This window comes from Chrysochloris asiatica, unplaced genomic scaffold, assembly GCF_000296735.1.
Source record: "Chrysochloris asiatica unplaced genomic scaffold, ChrAsi1.0 scaffold00104, whole genome shotgun sequence".
NCBI lineage: Eukaryota > Metazoa > Chordata > Mammalia > Afrosoricida > Chrysochloridae > Chrysochloris > Chrysochloris asiatica.
The window spans coordinates 7,710,601-7,735,256 of NW_006408622.1; the positions used below are offsets into that span (position 1 = coordinate 7,710,601).

The 24,656-nt window shown below is 44.3% G+C and overlaps 1 protein-coding gene across 1 annotated transcript in view; it reads right to left on the reverse strand.

The window, feature by feature from the left end:
- The window catches only part of PEPD (peptidase D), a 143,474-nt gene that overhangs the window by 79,162 nt on the left and 39,656 nt on the right, over positions 1–24,656 (reverse strand). The window contains exon 7 of the mRNA XM_006867392.1: positions 12,619–12,663. Coding sequence (XP_006867454.1) covers positions 12,619–12,663 — 45 coding nt within the window. The remainder of the gene's footprint in view (positions 1–12,618; positions 12,664–24,656) is intronic.

Genomic DNA, 24,656 nt, shown 5'->3' on the forward strand with positions numbered 1-24,656 from the left:
AAGGGGATACGGAGTAGGATTGCTTTGGTTCAATAGTGAGTAACTGTTATCAGGATTGCGATTGTCACAACTGTAAAGGTAGAAGATGTGTAACAAAAGAGGGGCAGTAGTTAATCTTATATCTAGGAACAAAGCACCCTAGGACCATCAAGTGGGAAGGGCATGAGCAAAAAATGGGACCCTAACCAGTGAAGTAATGACACACCAGACACGGAGGCAGAGGTGATGGCATGGAGAGACAGAGCAGCTGACGACTCCAGACTCATAGAAAGAGAAAGGCTGTGTGCTGGTGGGCAGGAGACTGGCTTGGAAAATGTGCCCTTTGGTTGTTTAAATGATTATATATTCCTATGTGTTTTTGTGTTGTTGTTGTTGTTAAGTGCTGTTGAGTCGATTCTGACCCATAGCAACCCTATATAGGGTTTCCAAGGAGTAGCTGGTGGGCCTGAACCACTGACTTTGTAGTTCAAATGACTTTGCAGTCCTATGCATTAGCCCACAGCACCACACCAGGATGTGTTTTTGTGTACACCAAAACAAAAAACATTTAAGAGGGAATAGAAGCAAATACTGTTAATCAATGGCACACGGTGGGGATTGCAATCATTGTAGTGAAACAGTACAGGACTGGATGAGTGCAAAACCAATGTTCTGTCATGTAAACTATCACTCAATTCACAATAAAAGCTTCATAATAACAAACAAACGAACAAAAACTAGAGGGGCTAGAAGGACAAGCTGGACACCATCCAGGTGGATAAAGCAGGGCATTAGATAGCACAGTGAGGCTGATCTTTTCAATAAACCAGTATTGTGGGAAGAAAAGACAGTTACAACCATTAATTGAGAATGGAGAACCGGACTGGATCTGAACAGGTCAAGCCAACCAACAGATGTTCTAAGGAAAACGGAGGAAAATTGTGCTTGTCTTTATTTTCTAGCTTTCCACAAGGCACATATGTTGGTTTCGTAATAATGAAAGTCTGTTTGAATTTTAAAAAGAGAGAAAGACACATTTCAAGTGTGGAATAAATTAAAAGATGGAGTATTTGCCACTGATGGTTATACAAGAAAACCATCCATCTGTACTTGATGCTAGAAGCTTCCACAGGAAGGAGGCCCACGGATGGGCACACTGGACCCCAGAGAAAGGAGGAGGCAGCCTGGGAGACTCCTTCACTCTGCATATACCACAGTGATTGTGATGATAATGAAAACACAGTTCTATGGTTTCTAGAAAGACACATACAAACTACTAATGACTTAAACACAGTTAGGAATCCTGGCATGGAACCAGTAAGAGAGGCTGAGGGTGGAGGCATGGGGAAGGACAGGCACCTGCAGCCTCAACTTCCTTAGTATGAAAGCAAGCTAGTGTAGGAAGTTCACAGAGCAAGCAGCTGAGGAGAATCCAGTGTAACCAATGAAAGAACTAAACACGGTGTAACCCCAAGGCATTGAGTCCATTCCGACTCACAGAGACCCTATAGGGTGTAGGAGAACTGCTCCCTAGGGTTTCCGAGACTCAATCTTTATGGGAGTAGACCATCTCATCTTTATTTCACGGAGTGCCTGGTGGGTTTGAACTGCTGACTTTGTGGTGAGTGCCGCTTAACCCTCTGCACCACCAGGACTCCTTGAACACAATGACGCAACTTAGCGAACACTGGGTCGGGGGAGGGGAAGGCAGAACGGTTAGGAGGAGCGTGTGGAGAAGCGTGGGCAGTTTGCTGCCGTTGTTCTGGCTATTTCCAACCCTGCCCACATATTACGTTGACAAAACTTTTTAAAAATTAAAGAGGTACTATCCATAATGGCAAAAAGGTCCATTCATTCATTCCACATTACTAATAAGTGTCAGTCTGATGGAGCCAGCGCCAGTGACATGGTGGGCTAAAACAGGCACCGCTTCCTTCCCTCATAGAACTCAGACTTAATAAGAGAGAAAAAGACACAATCACAAAGTGAGAGGAGAGACCAGAGAGAGACCGGAGTTTCTGGGGACAATGTGAGGGTGGCGGTGAGGAGAAGGGACCCATCTCAACTGAGGGGTGGTAGCTTGTAGCAGACCTGAAGAAACGCCAAGAGAGAGAGCTCACCTCAGTCATCTCTCTGTCAGTAAGGGCATAGCTTCTGCAAACAGAGCCTCACTGGTTCTCAATGGCTACCTCCAGTCCCATTTCTAAAGGTGACCCAGCCCTTAACTAAAGCTCCCACATGACCGCTTTTCCCCTCGCACAAAGGGAGCACACTGGAGACCCTCCCCACTGCCATCGAGTGGCTCCAGCTCATAGTGACCCTGTAGGGCACAGGAGCATTGCCTTTGGGCTTTGGAGACAGTGACTCTTTACCAGAGCAGACAACTTCATTTTTCTCTCATGGGGTAATTGGTAGGTTCCAAGGGCTGACCTTGCGGTTAGCAGCCCAACACTTGCCCGACTGCACCACCAGTGGTCAAGACCCACAGGGCCCACAAAGCTGGAGTGTCTGGCAGATCAGCGCCTGACCCTCCATCCAGAGTGAGAGCAGAATGTCCCTCTCCTCCCCTCAGAGGGACCCACACTGAGGAATTCTGCTGGGCAGAACAGAGAGCCTGAGGCAGGTGCTTCGAGGCTGTGGCATAGACTGGGGGTAGCAGGGCTGACTGCAGCTCCTCTGTGGAGGTGGGCTTGGAAGATGCCCCCACCTCCATCAGAAGCAGCAAATCCTCTTCCACAGAAGATGTCCAGCTGACCACTGACTCACAGCATCTCCCTGACCCCATATACAGAGGACAGCTGGTCATTGACATTGGGAAGTGGAGACAGGCAGCTTCCTTTTGAAGACTAAAACCTTCTGGGAAGAGGGGGCAACACAAGCCAATAAGCTCAGGGAGACATTTTTTCCCAAAGCTCTTTTTCTTTCCTGAGGGGGCAGACCCTGAAGCCCAATAATCACCTGTTTATCATCATAAAGCTGTGTGCCCTGAGTCCTCATCTAGGAGGCTGTCCCACCTGTTCCCTGGAGGGTGAGGGTCTATGGCCTAAATGCACTCACCAGCCACTTTCAGAAACGCTACACAGGGTCAATCTGAGTCAGCACTGAGCCGACAGCACACAACAAAAGCTCTCACAGACAGTGACCACCGGTGCATCCGTCCCCACTGCTGCCCTCTGAGGTCCCAGCCTGAGGAACTGAGCACCAGGAAACAAGCCTCTTTGGTCTTGAAAGCAGCGATGACTCGAGATGCCCACAGGTGGGAACCAGGCCCAGGCCCTGTGCTCACCCCCAGCCCTCTGACCCTGGGCAGTGTCCTCCCTAGGACTCTTTCAACCTAGTCGCTGGTCCATCCTTCTAGGCATCAGTTGTGTCAACTAAAGCCAGTCCACATAGGCTTGGCCAAACTCCCACATGAGGACAGAGTCTCATTCAGTCTGTTCCTCTGGGGCTGCTCCCGGTAGGCTGAACACTGCCGTGAATATCATACATGTCTCCAATTTCTGCAGCTTCCTGAGATTCCCATCCGCCCTGCTCCAGACGCCCTACTCTCCCACCACCCCCTCCCAGCAGATGAAGGGACTCACATCTCAGAGCGCTGGCCTCTCATCTGTCACATTCCCTGCCCCCACAGGAGAAGGGGTGCTCTCCTTCCCTTTAACCCCAAATACAAGTATAGCTGGGTTTGGGACCCCAGCCCCCAGCCCCCTCCAAGTACTCTCCAGCCCCCCACTGGAAAACAAGCTCCTCTCATAACAACTCATTCCCTCTCACCTCCTCCAGCTACACTCTCAGGCCCACACTTCCTGAAAGGAAACCATTAACCGTCCTTGTCTTTGGGGCGGAGAGGGGGAAGCAGCTTTTCCTTTTTATTTTAAACTGCCTCTCCATTTCCGTACCTCTCACCCCAGCCTTGCCACCACAGAGAGCAGCCCTCCTCGTACCCTCCTGACCCAGCAGGTATTCCTGCAGCTCCAGAAGGTTCTACCTAGAACCTTCCTTACCTAACACACAGCACGCACAAATTTTTCCTCCTCCCTCTCCTGACAGACCTTCTGTTTCTCCTGACAGATTCTCCTTTCCTCCCTGCCCCTCTGACCCCAGTCACCTGGAGCTCAGCACAACAGTAACTTCTACTGTTCCCCACCCCTAGACATATTCAGCCTTCATCATTCCTCTCCAGGCCCACCCCAGACACCTTGCTATCCAGCTTGGACAACCTCCTTATCTCTTACTAGCAAGGTCAGTGGTTCAAACCCACCAGCAGCAACTAATCAGAAGACAAATGAGACTGTCTGCTCTTGCAAAGATTTCCAGGCCTGGAGCCCCCAAGGTACAGTTTTGTTCTGTCCTCCAGTGTTGCTGGGAAGTGGAATCAAGTCAGTGGTCATGGATTTTGGGTTAAGGTGTCGGGTAGTCCTCTTTCCTGAATCTTTAGGAAATGCAAATTTGATCATATTTAAAATCTTTCCGTGATCTCAAGGTTTCCTCAGATTAAAGTTAAAATTCTATACCATGTCCACAGAGGGCAGTGGAGGGCCAGTGAGAGAATCCTCACCTTCTATGTTGTTAAGTACCGTGGAGTCGGTTCCGACTCATAGTGACCCTGCACAGGGTTTCCGAGGCTGTAAACCTTTATGGGAGCAGAACGCCTCATCTTTCTCCCGCGGGACCGCTGGTAGTTTCGAACTGCTGACCTTGCGGTTGGCAGCCCAACTCATAACCACTATGCTACCAGAGCTCCTTCCCAGACTCCCAGCCCCGAATACACCCATGAGCAGCACCCCCCACTGCCAGCAGAGGTTTGAGCACAGCTAAGCTCAGCAGCTGCTCCTCAGAAACCCTATACAGGGTCGCTATGGCACTTAACAACAACAACAATCCAGCTGAACAAGTTTTGTAGAACTTCCAGACCAAGATAGACAAGGAAGGGAATACCTGACAACTTCCTTCTGAAAAACCAGTGAGTCCGAATGGTCCGATATACAACCATCAAGGGGTGGGGCAGCATGGGGCAGCCTTTCCCTCTACTGTGTACGTGAAGCAGGACAGACTGAACGGTACGAACAATGACAAATGATCCACAAGACTGTCCCGGTGCAGGCCCCTGTGTGACTCCACCACTCACCCCTTCTCTCCTCTACCTGCAGTCTCTGCCCTGTCACCAGACTGCAACATGCCTGCCTCCACTCCAGGCAAATCGCTTCTCTGTGTTCCCCGGGCCGTCCATATGAATCCTCAGTTTGTTATCACACTTGAAATTTCTTACCTCATTCAAAATCCCAACTCAACCCACCACCACTGAGTCATTTCCAGCTCCCAGGGACCCTATCTAGGGCTTCTGAGACTGCCAATCCTGACAGGCAGAAACACCTAGTGGGTTGGAACATCCAACCTTGTGCGTAGCATCCCAACACGTAACCCTCTGTGCCACCAGGGTCCTGGAGAGCAAGATCCTGAGATCGATTCAGACCCCTGTCCACACAAACACACAACAGCCATTAGTTATAAACGCCTGAACATTTACACTGAAGCTGGAAAACAGCTTACCTCCAACATAGAGAGCTAATGGCCTCATTTCAAAAAGAAACAGGGTACCTTCCTCACCCCATCCCATCCCACCCCACCCTGGAGCAGCTGACCAGGTCAGTAGGAGTCTTGCTTAGTCTGGCCTTCCCTGAGCAATGCAGTGAACACAGGTTACCCCCCATTCAGATTGAACAGGTAGGAAGAGGCAGTCCATCTGGGGGTCTGAGCCCCCAGAATGTGCCTCAGAGGTCAATCTCTCTGGCTTACAGTTCAGCCTTCTCCTCTGGGAAGCAAAGCCGGGAAAGTGATGCTTTAATGTCCAAGGAGAAGGGAGACTTGGATCTCAAATCCCTACTCTTTTCCCATCAACATTTTCAGCAATGCAGATGAGACGCTGAGCCTCTAGCCAGTTTACCCAGAACTTATTTTTCTAGTCACACTTAAAAAAATATGTATATATAATACTCGAACCAAGGCAGCAAAGCAGGGCACATGATCCGCAAAGAGAGCTTCTCCGATGAAGCCGGCCTGGCTGGGCTCTGGTCTGCCCCATTTTAATCTAAGCTTGAAAGGCCCTGAAAATAGACGTCGGCTGTGTGCAGGCTGAGCCAATTATCCACAGGTGATGCTGGGCCTGAAGTCTTGCCCAGGCGCCAGGCAGAGAGGAATGCTTCCCAGCCTGGCCCAGTTATCTCCACGGCCACAGGGCCAGATGCTGCTGTTAAGGTTACTGCAGAAAATAACAAGATGTTCTAGCTTTCTGGACAGTTACTCCCTGGATCCAGGAAAATTTAGCTGCTCTGAATCGGACGAAATGATTTCTGCTATTTCCTGAGCCTAAAAAGGTAAGGAAAAGAAACTCTGTCCTGGCCCGGTATTAGGGTGAACTGTATTCTCCAAAATAAGTATCATGAAACTGTAGGCTAAGTACTGGGCTGTTAACCACAAGATTGGTGGTTCAAACCCACCACCCGCTCTGAGGAACAAAGAAGAGGCTTTCTGTTCCGGTAAAGATTTATAGCCTCGGAAACCCTATTTAGGGTTGGTGTGAGTCAGAATTGACTCGATGGCAGTGTGTTTGTTGGTTTTGGTTTTTGTACCTGTGGTTAAGAAGTGCAAGGTCGGTGGCTCAAACCCACTAGGCTAGTCTGTGGGAGAAAGATGAAGCCGTCTGTCCCCATACAGATCTACAGTCTTGAGAACCCTATGTAGGGTCATTAAGAGGAGGAACCAACTCAGTGGCAGTGGGCTTGGTTCGGGTTTTCCATCTGCAGTTCAGGCGTCTTGGTGTGGTGCTGTAAGATAAAGCACTGGGAACCACCTTGCAGATCAAACCCACCAGCTGCTCCTTGGAAACCCTACTCCACAGGCTGGTTATAAGTCGGAACTGACTCCACGGGACACAAACAACAACTGTGGTGCGATAAGTGGTTAGGCAACTAGGCTGTTAACCAAAAGGTCAGCAGTTGGAACCCATCAGATACGGGAAGTCTACACTTTCATAAAGATTTCAGCCTTGGGAACCGTGTGAGGTAGACACTTCTACTCTTTTCTCTGTGACTGCTATATGAGTCAGCACCAAGTTCATGGCCAAGGGTTTGGATTTGTTTTGGTCTGGATGCCTGTGGTTATAATCCCACTTGGGAATGAGTTGTCTTTGCTATGTTAACACGGCAGGATTAGTGTTATATTTTGAGTCAATCTCTTTTGATATAAAAGAGATTAAACAAGAAAGCAAAAGAAGTAGAGCTGGGGGAAGAGAGTTGCCAAGCTCCATTAAGACGACCCAGAGCAGAAGATCAAAGAGATGAGGGCTTTCCACTAGAACTGAGAGAAGAGAAAGTCTTTCCCTAGAGCTGACTTAGGGCTCACAGCCTCCTAAATGTGAAAGAATAAATACCCATTTGTGAGATTTCTGCAATAGCAGTTTAGGGAGCGGCCTCTGCAGCTCCACTGGCCTCTGGGATGAGGGACTTCTGGCCCCAGATGACAGGAAATATGACCCAGAGGGTTGACAAGGGTACAAAATCATAGACACTTTTATTAAATAAAAATATCAAATTAGGAAGCTATTGTTTCATGACAGATTCTCCAACAAGGTATATTATACACTTATAAAGGCATCATCTCCATCTCTCTTCCCCCAGAGAATTCTGTGCCCTTCCATTTACACCACAACAAAATGGTACTTTGGGCACCCTAGATGGTCTTTTCTGTGTCGAGTTTGGGGCAGGATTGGGGTTGAGGAGTGGAGGGGGGAAGGAGTCCCAGCGGAATTCTCCCAGGAGAGCAGCCTTTGCTACCCTCGAGGAATGAGCAGGTGCACGGTGCACTGTCATGGCGGGAAAAATTTCCTTGGCAGTTTTCAATTTTCTTTAAAACTTCATAATAAGCCCCCATGATTGTCCTGTGTCCTTCAAGACGATCAAGATTACCTGCTTGGTATCCCCAAAAAATCAATGCCATAACCTTCTGAACCGAACTCTCTAACACTGAATTTAACTGGCCCAGCAGATCCCCTCAGAAGCCACTGGTTTGACTGGACCTTTTTTGAGAAGGCCCCCTAACAAGTTTAAGACAAGGACATTTCTGAGAGAATTTGGTCTACAACCATCCACTGGTCGCAGACATGTTTAATTAAACATGTTTTGTTTGGAATAAAGCCAAACGTGTATGAACTGGAATCCTAGAAGCTACAATTTTTGACTTACCCTCGTATATTCCCTCAGAGAGGTCAAAGGCCAACTCCTCCATGAATTAACAGAGGACAGAGATCATGACAGGACAGCAGCGAAGCCACAAAGGACGTCCGGGCAGAGACAGCCCAGGCTCTCTGACCAGGAAGAGGAGGCACCTGGTGAGTGTCTGGGAAACGTGAGCACTGTGCGGCGTCATGCACAGGCCCCCAGGGGCTGCTCAAGTACAAAGGCTGAGATCTGAGCGTGGGGAAGCAGAGTCTCCTGCACCCTTGCCAGGTCCCAAGGCTCCTGCTACAGGTCTCCGCAGAGATTCACTTGTGCAATCTTTTTTTATAAAAATATTCACAGGTTACAGAATTGCCTCTGGGCATTAAACCCAGGATTAAGACATCAATTAACTGAAGTCTGAATGTTCCACCAACCAAAATAGTAGCAAGACAGGATGAAGTATCTCCCAACTCAGTCTCCAAGCATCAAAGTACCACCAGGATGCAAGAACCCATTTAAAGGGGCGGGCATTCCATCTTTCCTAGAGATGAAATGTGCAGGGTTTGGTGAGAAAGCAATACCACAGGAGCCCAATGACCATGCCCTCCACAGCCTGTGGCCTAGTGTTGCATAGGATACCACCCCACAACAACAGGAGGGACCAACAGAAGAGAGCTGGTTCAAACAATTTCACCTCGGGAGGCTCCATAGGTAAGTTCTATCAAAGAAACAACAGTCAGAAGGCAATGATGACTTAGCTCATCTGTGACTTCACGTGTGTCTGCGGACAGGCAGGTGGCCCCCTCCAAGCTCTGGCGTGACCAAACCTTCCCCTCTGTGGATGCTGCCACATCTCATCTCCTGCCTTCTAGCAGATGGTACCACCTCAGGTTCTCACACTGCCGTAAGAATCCCACTTTCTACTTGGTACTCTGGGATAGCTTAGGGTTAAATGTCTAATCGTTAGAAGACAAAGATGAACAGCCCTACCGGAATGCTTTCCACACAAGCGTCAAAATCTAGGTCATTATCTACGTACCCTTTCTAATTTGGGACACGTTATCCAGGATGCAGGAACCTGGTACATTTCTGCCCCTAGACCATCTGCCCTCACCATCTCCTGTGGACAAAGACAGGCAAGGGGAGTAGAAATAGATGTTACCCCACTGCCTGATTAATACATGCAGGACTCTTCCACTCTGTGTAATTAACAGCTCTAAAAACGGCAGATGACTCAATTTCGCTCGGTCTCACTTTACACCCAAGAATACACACGGCAATTGCTGATATGCTTGCTCTTCTGTGACGCTTCCAGAGGTACTTAACTGAAACCAAGGCGCCAAGCTATTAGCCCATATGAGAGTATCCTCCTTTTATTCCCTACCCTACCTTCAGATCAATTTAATCATCTGCAAAGCAGGAGAGTAGAGCCACAGCCTAAATTATGGAAGCAGGATGCCTGCTCTTATTAAATTTCAACTTTCGACCTTCACATTCAAACTGCAATACCCAACATGAGAAAAGAAACGATCAGTTATGATCTCATGTTTGCGGGGAAGAGTATGATTACAGAGAAATTTACAGGAAATCACAGAAGCACTGCTTGAGAGAATGGAAAACAATAAAACAGTCACAGAAAGGAAATGAATGACATCCGAACCAAAATGAGAAAGAAGGCATCTCAGCACTAGAAGAGGTGTGTGCTGCCTCCCAACCAGAAGGGTCTTCAAGGAACCTCGATCCCACCCAGACCTAGAGCTAGGGTGTGGGTGGCGAGGCACGGTACCAAAGGAGATGCAGCCACACACCCTGGTTCCCTCACATCGCTGCTACATGATGGCCTGAGCCCAAAATCCATCCCAAGGGCTGAGGGAAAAGCTGACCGGCATTCAGGCACAGACCCTCCTTCCTCCCCCTCACACTTCAAGGGGCTCCTCAGAGCTGCAAGGGGGCAGCACACACACACATTCTGGAACTATCAGCCTGGGCTCAACTCCTCATTGTTTCTTAACCAAGTCACTAATCTCCCTGAGTCTCATCTTCCTCATCTGCAGAATGTCGCTAATCAGACAGCCTACTTTATAACAGAAATGAATGCCTCTTTAAATACTGGGGGAGCCCTGGTGGTGGAATGGGTTATGTCAGCAGTTTGAACCCAGCAGGAACTCTGCAGGAGGAAGATGAACCTGCTGTTCCCAAGGCAGTAGTTTTACTATGCCCTACAGGGTTGCTAAGAGTAGGAATGAAGTCAACAGTGAAGGGTTTGGAGTTTGAAATACGGTAACACGTGTCCGATGCTTAGCACAGGAAGGCTCAAAGATGTCGGCCGTTGTCATTACACTGTCTCAGCACTTGGTTTTAGTTCTCCTTCGATTCTTGAGCCGCCCACCAGGAAGTGACAGCAGGAAGCTCAGCGAACCATCTGTTCCACGCTGCTGTTGTTAAGTCGGTTCTGACTCACAGCGACCCTGTACAGGGTTTCCGAGGAGCAGCTGGTGGGTTTGAACTACAGACCTTGTGGTTCGCAGTCCAGTGCTGATCCTACAGCAGTACACTAGGAGTCTGTCCCTTACTACAGTCCCATTTAAAGATGAAACTGAGGCTCAGCAAACCTAAGTGACTTCCTAAGTGGATCAGGCTGGGGTAAGATATGCCTGTGTCCAAAATGGACAGGTTTTCCCACGATCTCCAAGCTACTTTTTCCCACAGGGCCTGAGGAGAGAGGGTGGTAAAAGCAGACAGGACACACGATCCGCAGAAGCATCAGTGAGTCGTAATTTGACTTCATGGAAAGTTCACCCTCCCTTGTGAGTAGGAGGGGCCTGCCACTACTCCGCAGTCACTCAGGAGGGTAATTATGACTACCGGGCCTTTCCCAGAGCAGCCAGGACCATGCCTGAAACACACCCCTGAGGCAGTAAGGATAACACAACATTTCTAAAATAGTCGTACTGCCATCAAATGCCAAATACGTCCTTCCTGCTGCTCATTTTAATAAAGGTGGGAGATCACTTATGAATGCAAAACCCACCTCAGAGCCTTGGAAATATCACCTGAATTAAAGCGTGCAGGCTCCAGGCGACAAGCTAATGATGTAGCCTTAGGAGATGTCAGAGGGCACAGCCCAGCCCAGGTCTCCAAAAGGCTCAAATGGTAAGCAAACAAGAGGGAGTGCCATGTGCAAAACATACGTGGACACAGGCCTGTTTCTCAGTATTCAGGGGTTCTTTCCTGCCAACCAAGGCTATGGGTGCCGCTGCCGCCTAGCAGAAACCAGCGGTGCTGTATACAGTTAGGGGCTGTATCACTGAGGGAAGAAAGCAGGTAACAAAAGAAGCATGTGACAAGGTACCACATTAATGAAGATACCTGCGTGACCTGAGGAGAGAACACCTACCTTTCTGATTAAGGAATCCCTGGGTGGTGCTCAACTGCTCCCTCAAAGATAGGCAGTTCAAAGCCACCCAGGGGCACCTCAGAAGACAGGCCTGGTAATTTGCTTATTAGGTGGCATCAAGTCGGTACCGACTCACAGCAACCCTATGAACAACAGAATGAAACACTGCCCGGTCCTGGACCAACCTCACAATTGTTGCCACTACACGACCTCAAAGACCCTCTGGAGCAGTTCTACTCTGCACATAGAATCGACCCGACAGCAACTCGCAACAACAACACTAAAGGGATGATGGTGGAGGTGGTTCCGACCCATAGCGACCCTGTACAGGGTTTCCGAGGCTGTAACTCTTTACGGGAGCAGAAAGCCGCATCTTTCTCCCGCGGAGCAGCTGGTAGTTTCGAACTGCTGACCATGCGGTTTGCAGCCCGATTCGTAACCACTACGCTACCAGAGCTCCTTACTGACCCTATAGTACTAAGCAAATTACGCAGTCGCTCTGCCCCAGGTTTCCTTAAGTGGTGATAAGTAGAACTAACTTAAACTTATGGTGGTGGCGGCTGTGTGCCGTGGAGTCGGTTCCGACTCATAGTGACCCTGTACAGGGTTTCTGAGGCTGTCAATCTTTATGGGAGTAGAAAGCCTCACCTTTTTCCCATGGGACAGCTGGTAGTTTCGAACTGCTGACCTTGAGGTTAGCCGCCCGACTCATAACCACCATGCTACCAGAGCTCCTTCGTGTGATGTTTATTTTCACTCTTTCATAACCTACTTAGCTAACTTAGCTTGGCTTACCTCAGGCAGGAGGTTTTTAAAAGATTGAAAACAAAGGAAAAGATTAAAAATTATGTGTATGTGTATATGTATATGTATATATATAATAGACACTCAGGTGACTCATGCCCTTTCTAAATAAACTAATCAATCAACAAACAACAAGGTAGAAGAGGCAGAGAGGGTAGGTTCTGCAGCCCAGCTTGTTGGAGGGGTTCTCTGAGAGGGGGTGAGTGGACCACAGGACATACTCACCACTCTACGATCTCCGGGTGAAGAATAGTGTTGTTGACATTGAACCTGGAGAGGAAACAAATCAAGTCCATTAGTTCAATGGTCTGTCATCTCCCTCATCCCAGTCATACACACCAGGAGGCCTGCTCATCACCTGCCAAAGCCGATCCAGCAGCTTGGGCCGTGTCAGCTGGCGTGCAAGAGCTTGGCTATCTACCGACACCTTAGCCCCAGTTCCACCACCACCACCGCAGACAGCACAGCCTCCCCCTTCCCCACTCGGGGAAGACCAAGGCGATGGCTCCAACAATGTGACAGGTATCGAGAAGCAAAGAAGGCAGTACAAACGTGTAGGTTTCCCAGTCTGTTGGATAGTTGAAGTTCAGAGCACACAGCATCTTAGCTTCTCAGTAAGGCATCTGGGGTGATGAAGAGCCAAAGGGTAAAGGAGGGAGGCAGGTTTGCGCATCCACCTAGCCCAGGCTCTGTGAGTACCTCAGAAAGAAGGCCTGGACTCTGCCACCTTTGGAGAGCCAGCTCTGCCTCCAAATCATGGCCTGGGGTGAGGTGTCACAGTGGTCCAGTCCCAAAAGGGACAAGGAGGCTATGGGCCCCATCACCTGGCCAGACACCTTCACGTGTGTTCTAATGAATTCATGAGCCAGTAAAATGGGCAAAAAGAAATTAAGAGATATTCTAGATAGATAAAAAGAGAAATAACTGACTTCAATGCAGGAATAATTGGGGACCATGCGTGTCCTCTTGCCACAAACAAGTATGAACTTGTTGAACAAATATGAACAACTGTTTCAGACACCCCACAACAGGCAATGCGCCTATTAGACTTATTCCCACACATATATGTCTATTTTACAATAGTATGCAGAAGAAACCAATATTCATCTGGAGATACGGCAGTGAAACCCGGAAAAACATAAATAAGGTGAGCCCCGTGCCTGCCCTGGCTTCCTGCCTGGAGACACTCCCTGGACCTTGGTACCAGAGGGGAAAACTCAAACCACTGAGGTGAGGAAACAGACCAGAGCTCAGGGAGGTGGAGGCAAGTGCAGGAAAAGAGCTACAGAGACACAGTGTTCCAGAGAGGTGCAGAGGTCCTCTGAGGCTGTACTGGACACTAAGATCCTCATTGTGTCACGAGGCCAAGCAGAGAGTAATCACAAGGAATGGCAACCTAGAAAGTTCCCAGTGTTCACACAGGGGTGGGAGACACTCAAGACCTGTTCCCTTTCATCATAATGTGCTCTCCTCTCCTGGGGTGTGCCGGAGCCCTTGATCTGCCACTGGTGGGATGGAGAGGAGTGGGCTGCCTTGGGCAGGGGTTGGGTGACACGCACATCTTACACTCTTATTCTCCTCCCCACTACTGGCAACAGATAGTCTCAACTTTAGTTTGCCTGAAAAGCAATCTTTATTATTCTCCATTTCTGAAAAATATTTACATCGGATATAGATCTCAGTGCTGACTTCACTTGTTGGTTGATTTTTCAGTGCAGTCATGTGACGCTTAACATCCACGATACGTTCTGTGAAATAAGTCATTATGACATTTGGACGTTGTGTGAACGCTGCATTGTAGTCTGGCCTTGGTTCTTATTTAAGTATCTCACACAAGTGTTAGCTGAGAGGGATTCACTTTGGTGTCTGGTCCTCAATCCACGTCATGAGCGATTTCTCCATATCTGGTGTAGGTCCCTCTCATATTTCTATTATCTGTGTAGCTTTTACTGGAGCTGGTCCTTTAACAGCTAGGAGACTTTTGTCTTTGTCTTTGAGGATCGTAGTGATTACTGAGTGTGACATGCCTAAATTGTGAACAAGAGCATCCACTGATGATCCACCTTCATGTTGGTTAGTAACTTTTTATTACACAAATCAATGCTTCTCCCTTGCTTCTATCACTGACACTGGCTTTGCTGCATTTGGGAGCCTCGACGCTCTTCATGGTAATAGTGTCAAAAGAAAATTAAACGGAAATAATGCTACTACACCTAAGAGACAGGATGCTGCTGCCTGTGAGTCTTAAACAGAAAGTACAGGACATATATAAGCCAGCAATGGAGGTATTTATGGTGACTTTGAAGACATATGTATTATGTACTGACAACACACTATATACAGAGACGCAGGATACAAATATCGCATGCACGAAGCTACTGCATTTGCTGCTATATCCCATTCTCTGACTGGGATTTCTGAATTCTATTGTAAGTGGAGTCCTGGTGTGGCGCGGCAGGATGAGGCACTGGACTGCAAGGTCAGTTTGAATTGCAGTGTTGGCAGTTCAAACCCACCAGTCACTCCTCGGGAACCCTATACACGGTCTCTGTGGGTTGGAACCAACTCGACAGCGCTTAACAACAAACAACAACAACATTATAATCTTAGGGAACAACAAACACACATACATTCCGAGTTGCTGTCTGACTATACTTTAAAGATTATACATAGTTTTCCATTGTTTTTTACAAGATGCCAGTAGTAATCACTCTTTCAGCAATTTAAAAGTTTTTCAGGTTTGATGAAAACCATAATTCACCAAGAAGCTCAACAAATCCCAAGCGAAGAAAATTACCACAGGCATAACACATTCAAATTGTTGAAAAACACAGAAATGAGGAAATATTAAGCAACCAGAGGGGGGAATAAGAAAAGACGCAAAAAAACACAGGGAAACAAAGATATGAACTACTAATACACAAGATATTCAACGATTTAAAGCTAAAATAATAAGAATGTATATAATTCATGGAGAAATAAAATGTATGACAAAATTAGCATGAAGGATAGAAGAGAGTGCATGATAAATTGCTGTTGTAATGTTCTGATTTTGGAAGTGGCATATGATATTATGGTAAAATAAGATTATATTAAAGATGCATATTGCAAACCAAGCAACCTGTAAAAAACAAACAGAGAATACTACTAAACCAGAAAGATGTACCTACCAAGCCCATCAAGGAGAGAAAATAGAATATTAAAAAATATTCAAATCTGAAACAGGTCTGGAAAGGAAAAAGAGACGATCAAAAAATGAGAGAGGGAAGAAATATGAAACAAATAATAAAGCTACATATTTAAGGAGCTCTGGTAGCGTAGTGGTTACGAATCGGACTGCTAACCTCAGGGTCAGAAGTTCGAAACTACCAGCTGTTCCATGGGAGAAAGATGAGGCTTTCTGCTCCGGTAAAGATTTACAGCCTCGGAAAGCCGGTACAGGGTCTCTATGAGTCGGAACTGACCCCACGGCACTTAACAACAACAACAACATTAGTAATGATCTAAACATGGCAATTAAAAGACTTAAGAGTCAATTAAAAAACAAAAACAAAAAAGACCCAAGCATATCCTGCTTATAAGAGAGGCTTTAAGTGTAAAGGTAAAGATACGTTAAAAAATAAAAAGATGAAAAAAAGTATTATAGGGAAGCCTTAAATATAAGAGAAAACTAGAATAGCTATAAAAATATCAAAGCACACATCAAGACAAAATTAAAAATGGTGTCGTTCATAATGATAAAAGGGCAATTTATCAAAAAGACATAAAATTCTAAATCTATTTGTACCTAATAACAGAACCTCAAAATACATGAAGCAAAAATAGACACAACTCTAATCCACAATTTGAGCTGGACATTTCAAAATTCTTTCTTCAGTAGTGGATAGAACCATAGACAAAATTAACAGTAAGAATATAGAAAACTTGAAAAACACTATTAACCAACTTAATCCAGCTGACATATGTCTATGTAAATACACGTGAAACAGAGCTAACACAACAGTCAAATATGTATTCTTGTCTAGTACAAAAGGACCATTCACCAAGACTGACCACATGTTGTCATACACAAGCCTAATAAATGTGAAGTACTGAAATGTTACAAAGTATGCTCTCTGATAAATAAAATAGAATTAAAGTAGAAATGGTTTAAGACAGCTGGAAAATTCCTAAATTTTAACAGAAGACTTCTGAATGATCCAGAGATTAAAGAAGTCACAAATGGAAATAAAATACACACACGCACACACACACTCTTAACTGAATAATAATAAAAACACAATATATCAGAATTTGTGGGATGCAGCTAAATGAAAGTACATAGAATCGAATTTGTAGCTTTAAATGTTTACATTGTTGTTATGGGCCACTGAGTTGGTAGAGTTTCCAAGAAGGAGCTGGTGAGTTTGAACTGCTGATCCAGTGGTTGGCAGTCCAGTGCTTATGCTACAGTACCACACTAGGACTCTAAAACTTATATGGTTGTTAAGTGCCATCAAGTCGGTTCCGATCCATAGCGACCCCATATAGGGTTTCCAAGGAGCAGCTGGTGAGCTGGAACCATCGATTTTGCAGTTCAAATGGCTTTACAGTCTGGCGCATTAAACCACAGAGCCACACCAGGACTCCAATACTTATATTAGGAAAGTCTAAACTCAATAAACTAAACTTTCACTGTACAATCTAGAAACAGAGCAAAACAGTCTCAGTGTATTCAGGACAAAAGTAATAAAGATAAAAGAAAAAACAAATGAATTACATCAGGTAAAATTCTGTAGAGGAATAAAACCCAAAGTGGGCTCTCTGGAAAGACAAGGAGAAAACTGATAAAATCTCTAGCTAGACTAAGAAATAAAAAAGACGTAAATTATGAATACGAGTGGCAAAAGGAATACCACCACAGATCTTATGGACATTGAAAGGATAATAAAGAAGTATCATAAATAATTTTATGACAATAAATTTGACAACTTAGATAAAACTGACAAATTTCTCAGAAGACATAAATTGCCAAAATTTACACAAGAAACATAATCTGAATAACTTTGTATCTACTAAAGAAAGAGAAGGTTTATTTAAGAAACTAAAAATCACCCCCACAAAGAAAAATCCCAACTTAGTGATGAAGATCAAAGAGCACAGCCTTCGATATGGATTGCATCTCAACGTAAAGAAAACAAAAATCCTCACCAATGGACCAATAAACAACATTCTTATCAATGGAGAAAAGACTGAAGTTGACAAGGACTTCATTCTTCTTGGATCAACTATCAACACTCTCGAAGCAGCAGTCAAGAGATCAATCGACGTATTGCATTAGGCAAATATGCTGCACAAGACCCTTTTAAAGCATTGAAGAGCAAAGATGTCAGCTTGAGGAGTAGATTGTGTGCCTAACCCAAGCCATGGTATGTTCACTAACTTCATATGCATGCGAAAGCTGGACCGTAAATAAGAAAGACCATAGAAGAATTGATGCTTCTGAGTTATGGTGTTGGAGAGAATATTGAAAGTGCCATAGGCTGTCAAAAGAACCAACAGATAGAAGAAGTACAGCCAGAGTGCTCCTTGGAGGCCAGGATGGCCAAACTTTGTCTCTCATACTTCACACATATTGTCAGAAGGGACCAGTTGCTGGAGAAGAATATCATGTTTGGTAAGGTGGAGGGTCAGAGAAAAAGACGAAAACCCCTAGCGAGATAGACTGGCAAAGTGGCAGCATCAATGGGTGCAAGCTTGGCAACAGTAGTAGTGAGGTTGGCCCAGGATTGGGCAGTGTTTTCGTTCTGCTGTGCATAAGGTCGCTATGAGTCAGTACCGACTCAATGGCACCTAACAACAACAGATACATTAATTAGTAAATACTATAAAACATTTAAGGAGCAAACAATATTAATCTGTACAAACTTTTTCAAAAATTTAAGGTGAAGGGCACAGTTCCCAACTCTTTTTATGGTGCCAGCTTTACCCTGATACCAAAATAATACAGAGAGACACTATAAGAAGAAAAAAGCCACAAACCAATACACCTCATAAACAAAAATGTAAAAACCTACTGCCATTGAGTAAGTTCTACTCATAACAAGCCTACAGGACAAAGAACTGCTCCCTAGGGTTTCTGAGATTGTAAATTTTCACAGGCCCTGACAGCCTCTTCTTTCTCCTGCAAATGGGTGTTTGAACCACCAAGTGTAGTGAGAAGCCCAACACTTATCCCACTGTGTCACCAGAAATCCTCATCCCTCATAAAGCTATATAAAACAGAAAATCCTTAAAATATTTGTAAATCAACTCCAGTAATATATAGCTGTTACTGTTGTTAACTTGACTGATGTCAAGTCCTGAGTTGGCTCCAACTCAGGACAACCAACGAACAAAATGAAACACCACCCAGTCCCGCCATCCTCGTGACTGTTGGTATATCTGAGCCCAGCTTTTGCATGTATCAGAAGTGATTAAAAAGACCACGGCATGGATCAGAGGCACTTTGATCATCAAAGTGACATTTTTGCCCTTGAGAACTTTTTTAAAGAAGTCTTCGGCAGCAGAGGTGTCCTATGTAATATGTCACTGACTTGACCGCTGCTCTCACGGACATTGATCATTGATCCAAGTAGGATGAAAACCTTGACAATTTCAGTTTCTTCACCATTTATTATGATGTTGCCAGGCACGTTGTGAGGATTCTCGTTTGCTTTATGCTCAGCGGTAATCCACAAATGGAAAATGGTGGGAGTAGTAATAACCGTCACACCCTAACAGCTTCAAGGAGGACAATGAGAATGAAGCGCAGCCCAAAGGTGAGCCTGATGCGTTGGAGATCAGACATGCTTCCACTTTTTTCTCTTTCTTTTTTACCATTTCTGACACCAGCCGTCCCTTCTATGGCATGCTCTATTCTCTGCTGGATTCAATAATCTGTTGCAGGGGCCCGACACAACTCACAGACCATATTTACAGTTACCAAAAACCCACAGCCACCTCGTTGCTTCTGACTCATAGCATCCCTTAGGAAAGAATAGAATTGGTCCCCTACAGGGTTTCCAAAGTTAGATCTTTATGGGAGCAGATTGCCACATCTGTCTCCTATGGAGTGCTGGTGGATTTGAGCTGCAAACTCTTCAGTTAGCAGCCTGCTTACCCACTGCACCACCAGGTCCCCATATTAATTAATAAGCAAATTATAATGCATCCCTAAAATAGAATGCATTTACTACTCAGAAATAAAAAGGAAGGAGCTACTGGTGCATACAATATCGATGACTCGCCAAAGCATTAAGTTTCAGGGGACTCTGAAAAGTACTATGCTCAATAAAATGATCCAGACGCAATAGACTATATGATTCCATTTGTATGAAATTCTAGAAAAGGCAAAACTTACTGAAACATGGAAATGAAAGTGACACATAATAGACAACGCAATCTTGAAAAAGAAGAAGGAAATTGGAGCAGTCACATTTCAAAACTTACTATGAAACTACCATAATCAAGATGGCGGTGGTGGTGGTGGTTATGTGCTGTGGAGTCGGTTCAATCAAGATGGTGGGTGTGGGTAAAAAGACAGATACAGCTCAATGGACTAGAATCTAGGACCCAGAAATAAACCGAAATATTTATGTTCCACTGATTTTCAACACTGCAATGAGGAAAAGACAGGTCTTTTTAGCAAATGCTGTTAGCACAGCTAAGCTGGACAACCAGACACAAAAGAATAGAGTTGGACCCCTATCTCACACCATGTACAAATATCAATTACAAATACAACTAAGACATACATGTAAGAGCTGGAGCTATAAAACTCTTAAAGCAGAGGCACAAACCTTTGTGGCCTTGGCTTTGGTAATGCTTTCTTAGGTCACTGAAGGCATAAGCAATCAAAGAAAAAGAAACTGGCCTTCATCAAAATTACAACTGTTTGTGCATGAAAGGACGGTATCAAGGAAGTGAAAAGAAAGAGGGAAGAAACAAGATGGTGTCCTGGTGTCACACTCCTCCTCGTCCCTCTACAACAAAGATCCAAAAAAAATACAAGTACAGATGTTAATCCTGGAACTCTGGGCATCAAATGAGAGAGTAAAGAATTAAATCAAACACTGATTGGGAACAAAAGAATGAAAACAGAGACCTAGGAGAGAGATGGAGCAGAAGTCCAACACAGCATGGACACTTTGGAACATAGAAGGCAGGTAAGTACAGGTAAGAAGCCAGCTTCATGGTATCCCCAATAAGATAGAAACACAGTGTAAACAATTCGAGAATGAAACCAGGTAAACAGCATCACCTGGATCTACCCAGCTAGGAAAGTGCATGGAAGTAGTGAAAACTCTAGTGACACAGGCAACTACAGAGCATGAAAAAAGCCAGTGAATAGGGATCAAACTGCTCACCAGCAGTTGGTTCCTAGTTGTTTGGGTTGGGAGACCACACTGAGGAGACCTGTGAAGTAGTAAACAGAGACCTGGACTCCAGGCAGTACTCTGACTTTGCTGGACTGGATTCAGGGCAGGAACCGGATAACCAGCTACAACCACCCAAGAACACACCAGGACCACACTAGTGAAAGGCAACCAGAGAAGTTAGCTCTTCTACCTTCCCACCTCCACACACCTTCCTAGTGATCAGGGTAAGTAAAGCCCCATCCCTGCACATACCAGTCTAGCAGATAATGCTGCCACTCCCTCACCTGGTTCGCTCAGACCACCGCCCACTTCATACCATGCCCCCAGAGGACAGCAGTGCCCCACCATGGGCCGCAAGCTGTGTACCCATTACCCACGTGGTTGATAGGGCATGCTTTCTCAGACCATATGCCTACAGATTCCATGGCCCACCACCTAGATATATCAAAACAAATTGAGCAAACAACCAGGATGAAACAAACCACCATATACATAGATACAAAAACACCAAAATATCTTGGCAACAACAGACAATTTAGAAGCAAACAATGAAACGGGACAAGATGGCTGAAGCAAGTGACCAAAATAGAGAACCAGGAAAACGCTCTGAGGAAAATGTGATGGTGGAAATAAATAATGAGCAATTTAAAAGACTAATATAAGAGGGCCTTCAAAAAGTTCATGAAAAAAAAAAAAAACAGAATTAAAAGATAATGGAATTTTCCCCCACAAATTTTTCAAGTCCCTCATGTAGAGCTCTCCAAGAGATCAAGGAAACCATAAACAAAATCAAAGAAAACACAGACAATACTGTATAAGAACCTAGGAATACAAGATAAAATAAACAAAACTAATAGTTAAAAACCATACCAAAAAAGGAATTAGAAATCCAAAAGATTACCACTAAAATTTTGAAGGCAGATAACACACTGACTGGAAAGACAATGGAGTACAAATTTTATCAACAGAAGACTGGATCAGCTAATTAAAAGACAAATCCCTTGATACTAAAATGTATAAGGAAAAATCTGAAGAAAAACAACAAAAGTATAAGAATTATGTGGGATAATATGGAGTGGATGGTTGGTTTGAATTATCGACCTTTTTGGTTAGCATTCCAGTGCTTAGCCTACAGTGCCACACTACGACTCCATTTTAAACTTCGGAAACTAAAACTATATTACAAATCAACCACAAAGAAAATTAATAAATCTTCTAACTAAAGTAAGAGTGATGAAAATTCCAGGAACTCTGCAAACACAGAATCAACAGCAATGGGAAATCCGATAACAAAATTAGCTCACAGAAAAATAATGAACAAAGAACTCATCACCACAATAAAAACACAACAGAATAACAGCAATAAATCCATACCGATCAGTATCTGTATTGAATATCAATGGATTAAGTACACCAGTCATGAGACAGAGAGTGGCAGAATGAATAAGACAACAGGACCCATCAATGTGCTGCCTACAAGACATTCTCCTGGGACACAAAGGTAAAACTAAAATAAAAATCAAAGGGTGGAAAAAATACAAGCAAATGGCAACAAAAGATGAGGAGTTACAATATTCATTTCTGAGAAAATGGATTTCAAGGCAAAAACTAATATAATGAAGAAAGAGTCAAAATCCAGCAAGAGGACATAACCATAATAAATATCTATATATTCTTTTCCAGCACACATGGATTATTCTCCAGAACAGACCATATGTTAAGCCAAAAAAAACAAGCATCAATACATTTTAAAACATTGAAGTACAATACACAGCCTCTTCCTTGGTGAACTGTCTGTTCCTGTCCTCTGTCCATTTTTTAATTGGAATATGTACCATCTTTTTGTTGAGGCATTGACGTGTTCTATACATTTTTAGAGTAGCACTTTGTCTGATAGGACATTGCTGAATATTTCTTCTCATTCTGTGAGTTCTCTGTTTACTCTTTTGGTGAAATTCTTTGATGCAGGTGTCTAATTTTAGAAGGTCCCAGTCATTATGTCTTCTGTTGTGTCTGTCATTAGTTATGATTGATGGTGTACCATGTACTAGAGCCCTTAAGTTTGTCCCTATTTTTTCACTGACAATCTTTAGAGTTCTAGCTTTTACATTTAGGTCTATAATCCGTGGGTTCATTTTTTAGCAAATGGATTTCCAATTTTGCCAGCACCATTTAATGTATGTTGGCTCTTCGTAGGTCAACTGACTGTAAGTAGATGGATTTACCTCCGAGATCTCAATTCTGTTTCATTAATCTATGTCTTTCATTGTACCGGTACCAGGCTGTTTTGACTACTGTAGTTGTCAGGAAATGAGAGGCCTCTAACTTTATTCTTTCTATATAATAGTTTGTTTATCTGGGCTCTCTTTCCTTTCTATATAAAGCAGTGATTCGTTTTTCAATCTCTTTAAAGAATGGTGTTGGGATCTGTATTGGAATTGCATTATAGCTATACACTGCTTTGGGTTGTTGTTGTTGTTAAGTGCCTTTGAGTCGGTTCCGACCCATAGCGACCCTGTACAGGGTTTCCGAGGGTGTAAATCCTTACGGGAGTAGAAAGCCTCATCTTTTTCCTGCGGAGCAACTGGTAGTTTCGAACCACTGACCTTATGGTTCGCAGCCCGATTCGTAACCACTACGCTACCAGAGCTCCTTTGGGTAGTGTTGCGATTTTCACAATGTAGTCTTCCTATTCATGAGCATGGTATGGTACTCCATTTCTGCAGGTCTCTCTTGGTTTCTTGTAGAAGTGTTTGGTAGTTTTCTTTGTATAAGTCTTTCGTTTCTCTGGCTAGATTTTTTTTTCTCCAAGTATTTCATCTTTTGGGAGGGCTACTGTGAATGGTATTGTTTTCCTGATTTCCTTTTCAGAGCTGTCTTTATTAATGTAAAGTCATCTAACCGATTTCTATACGTTGATCTTGTACCATCACTTTGCCAAGTGTATCGATGAGTTCCAATTATTTTCTTGATGAGTCTTTGGGTTTTCTAAGTATAGATCATATAATCTTCAAATAGAGTTTTACTTCTTTGCCAGTTTGGATGCCTTTCATTTCTTTTTCTTGCCTTATAGGTCTGGCTAACATTTCTAACAGAAAACTTAATTTGCTGTTGTTAAGCGTCATCAAGTCAGTTCTGACCCATAGTGACCCTGTATAAGGTTTCCGAGGAACCACTGACCAACTTTGCAGTCCAGCACATTAACCCACAGCGTCATACCCAAGCTCTGAATGCTGAATAGGTGTGGTGATAAAGGGCATCCTTCTCTGGTTCCTGTTCACAAGGGGAATGGCTTCGTTTTCTCACCATTGAAAGTGATGTTGGCTATTGGTTTTGCATATGCTCTTAATTGTGTTGAGGAATTTCCCTTCTATTCCTATTTTGTTAAGCGTTTTTATCAGGAATGAGTGTTGGATGATGTCAAATGCCTTTTCTGAATCAGCTGATAAGATCAAGTGACCTTTTTTCTCCCTGTGTTTTATTTTTGTGGTGGATTACATTGATCGTTTTTTCTAATATTGAACTATCTGCATACCTGGAATGAATCCCACTTGGTCATGATGGGTTTCTTGTTTTTCGATATATTGCTGAATTTTATTGGCTAGGATTTTGTTGAAAATTTTCACATGTAAGTTCCAGAAGAATACTGAATTCTTTTTTTTTTTTTTTTTTTTTTAGTGATGTCTTTGCCTGGTTTTGGTATCAGAGCTATGGTTGCTTCATCAAATGAATTTAGGAACTTTCCTCCCTTTTCCATATTCTGGAACAGTTTGAGTAGAACTGGTAACAGTTCTTTTCTGAATGTTTAGTAGAATTTACCAGTAAAGCCATTTGGACCTGGACTTGGTCAATTTCTTCTCTTAT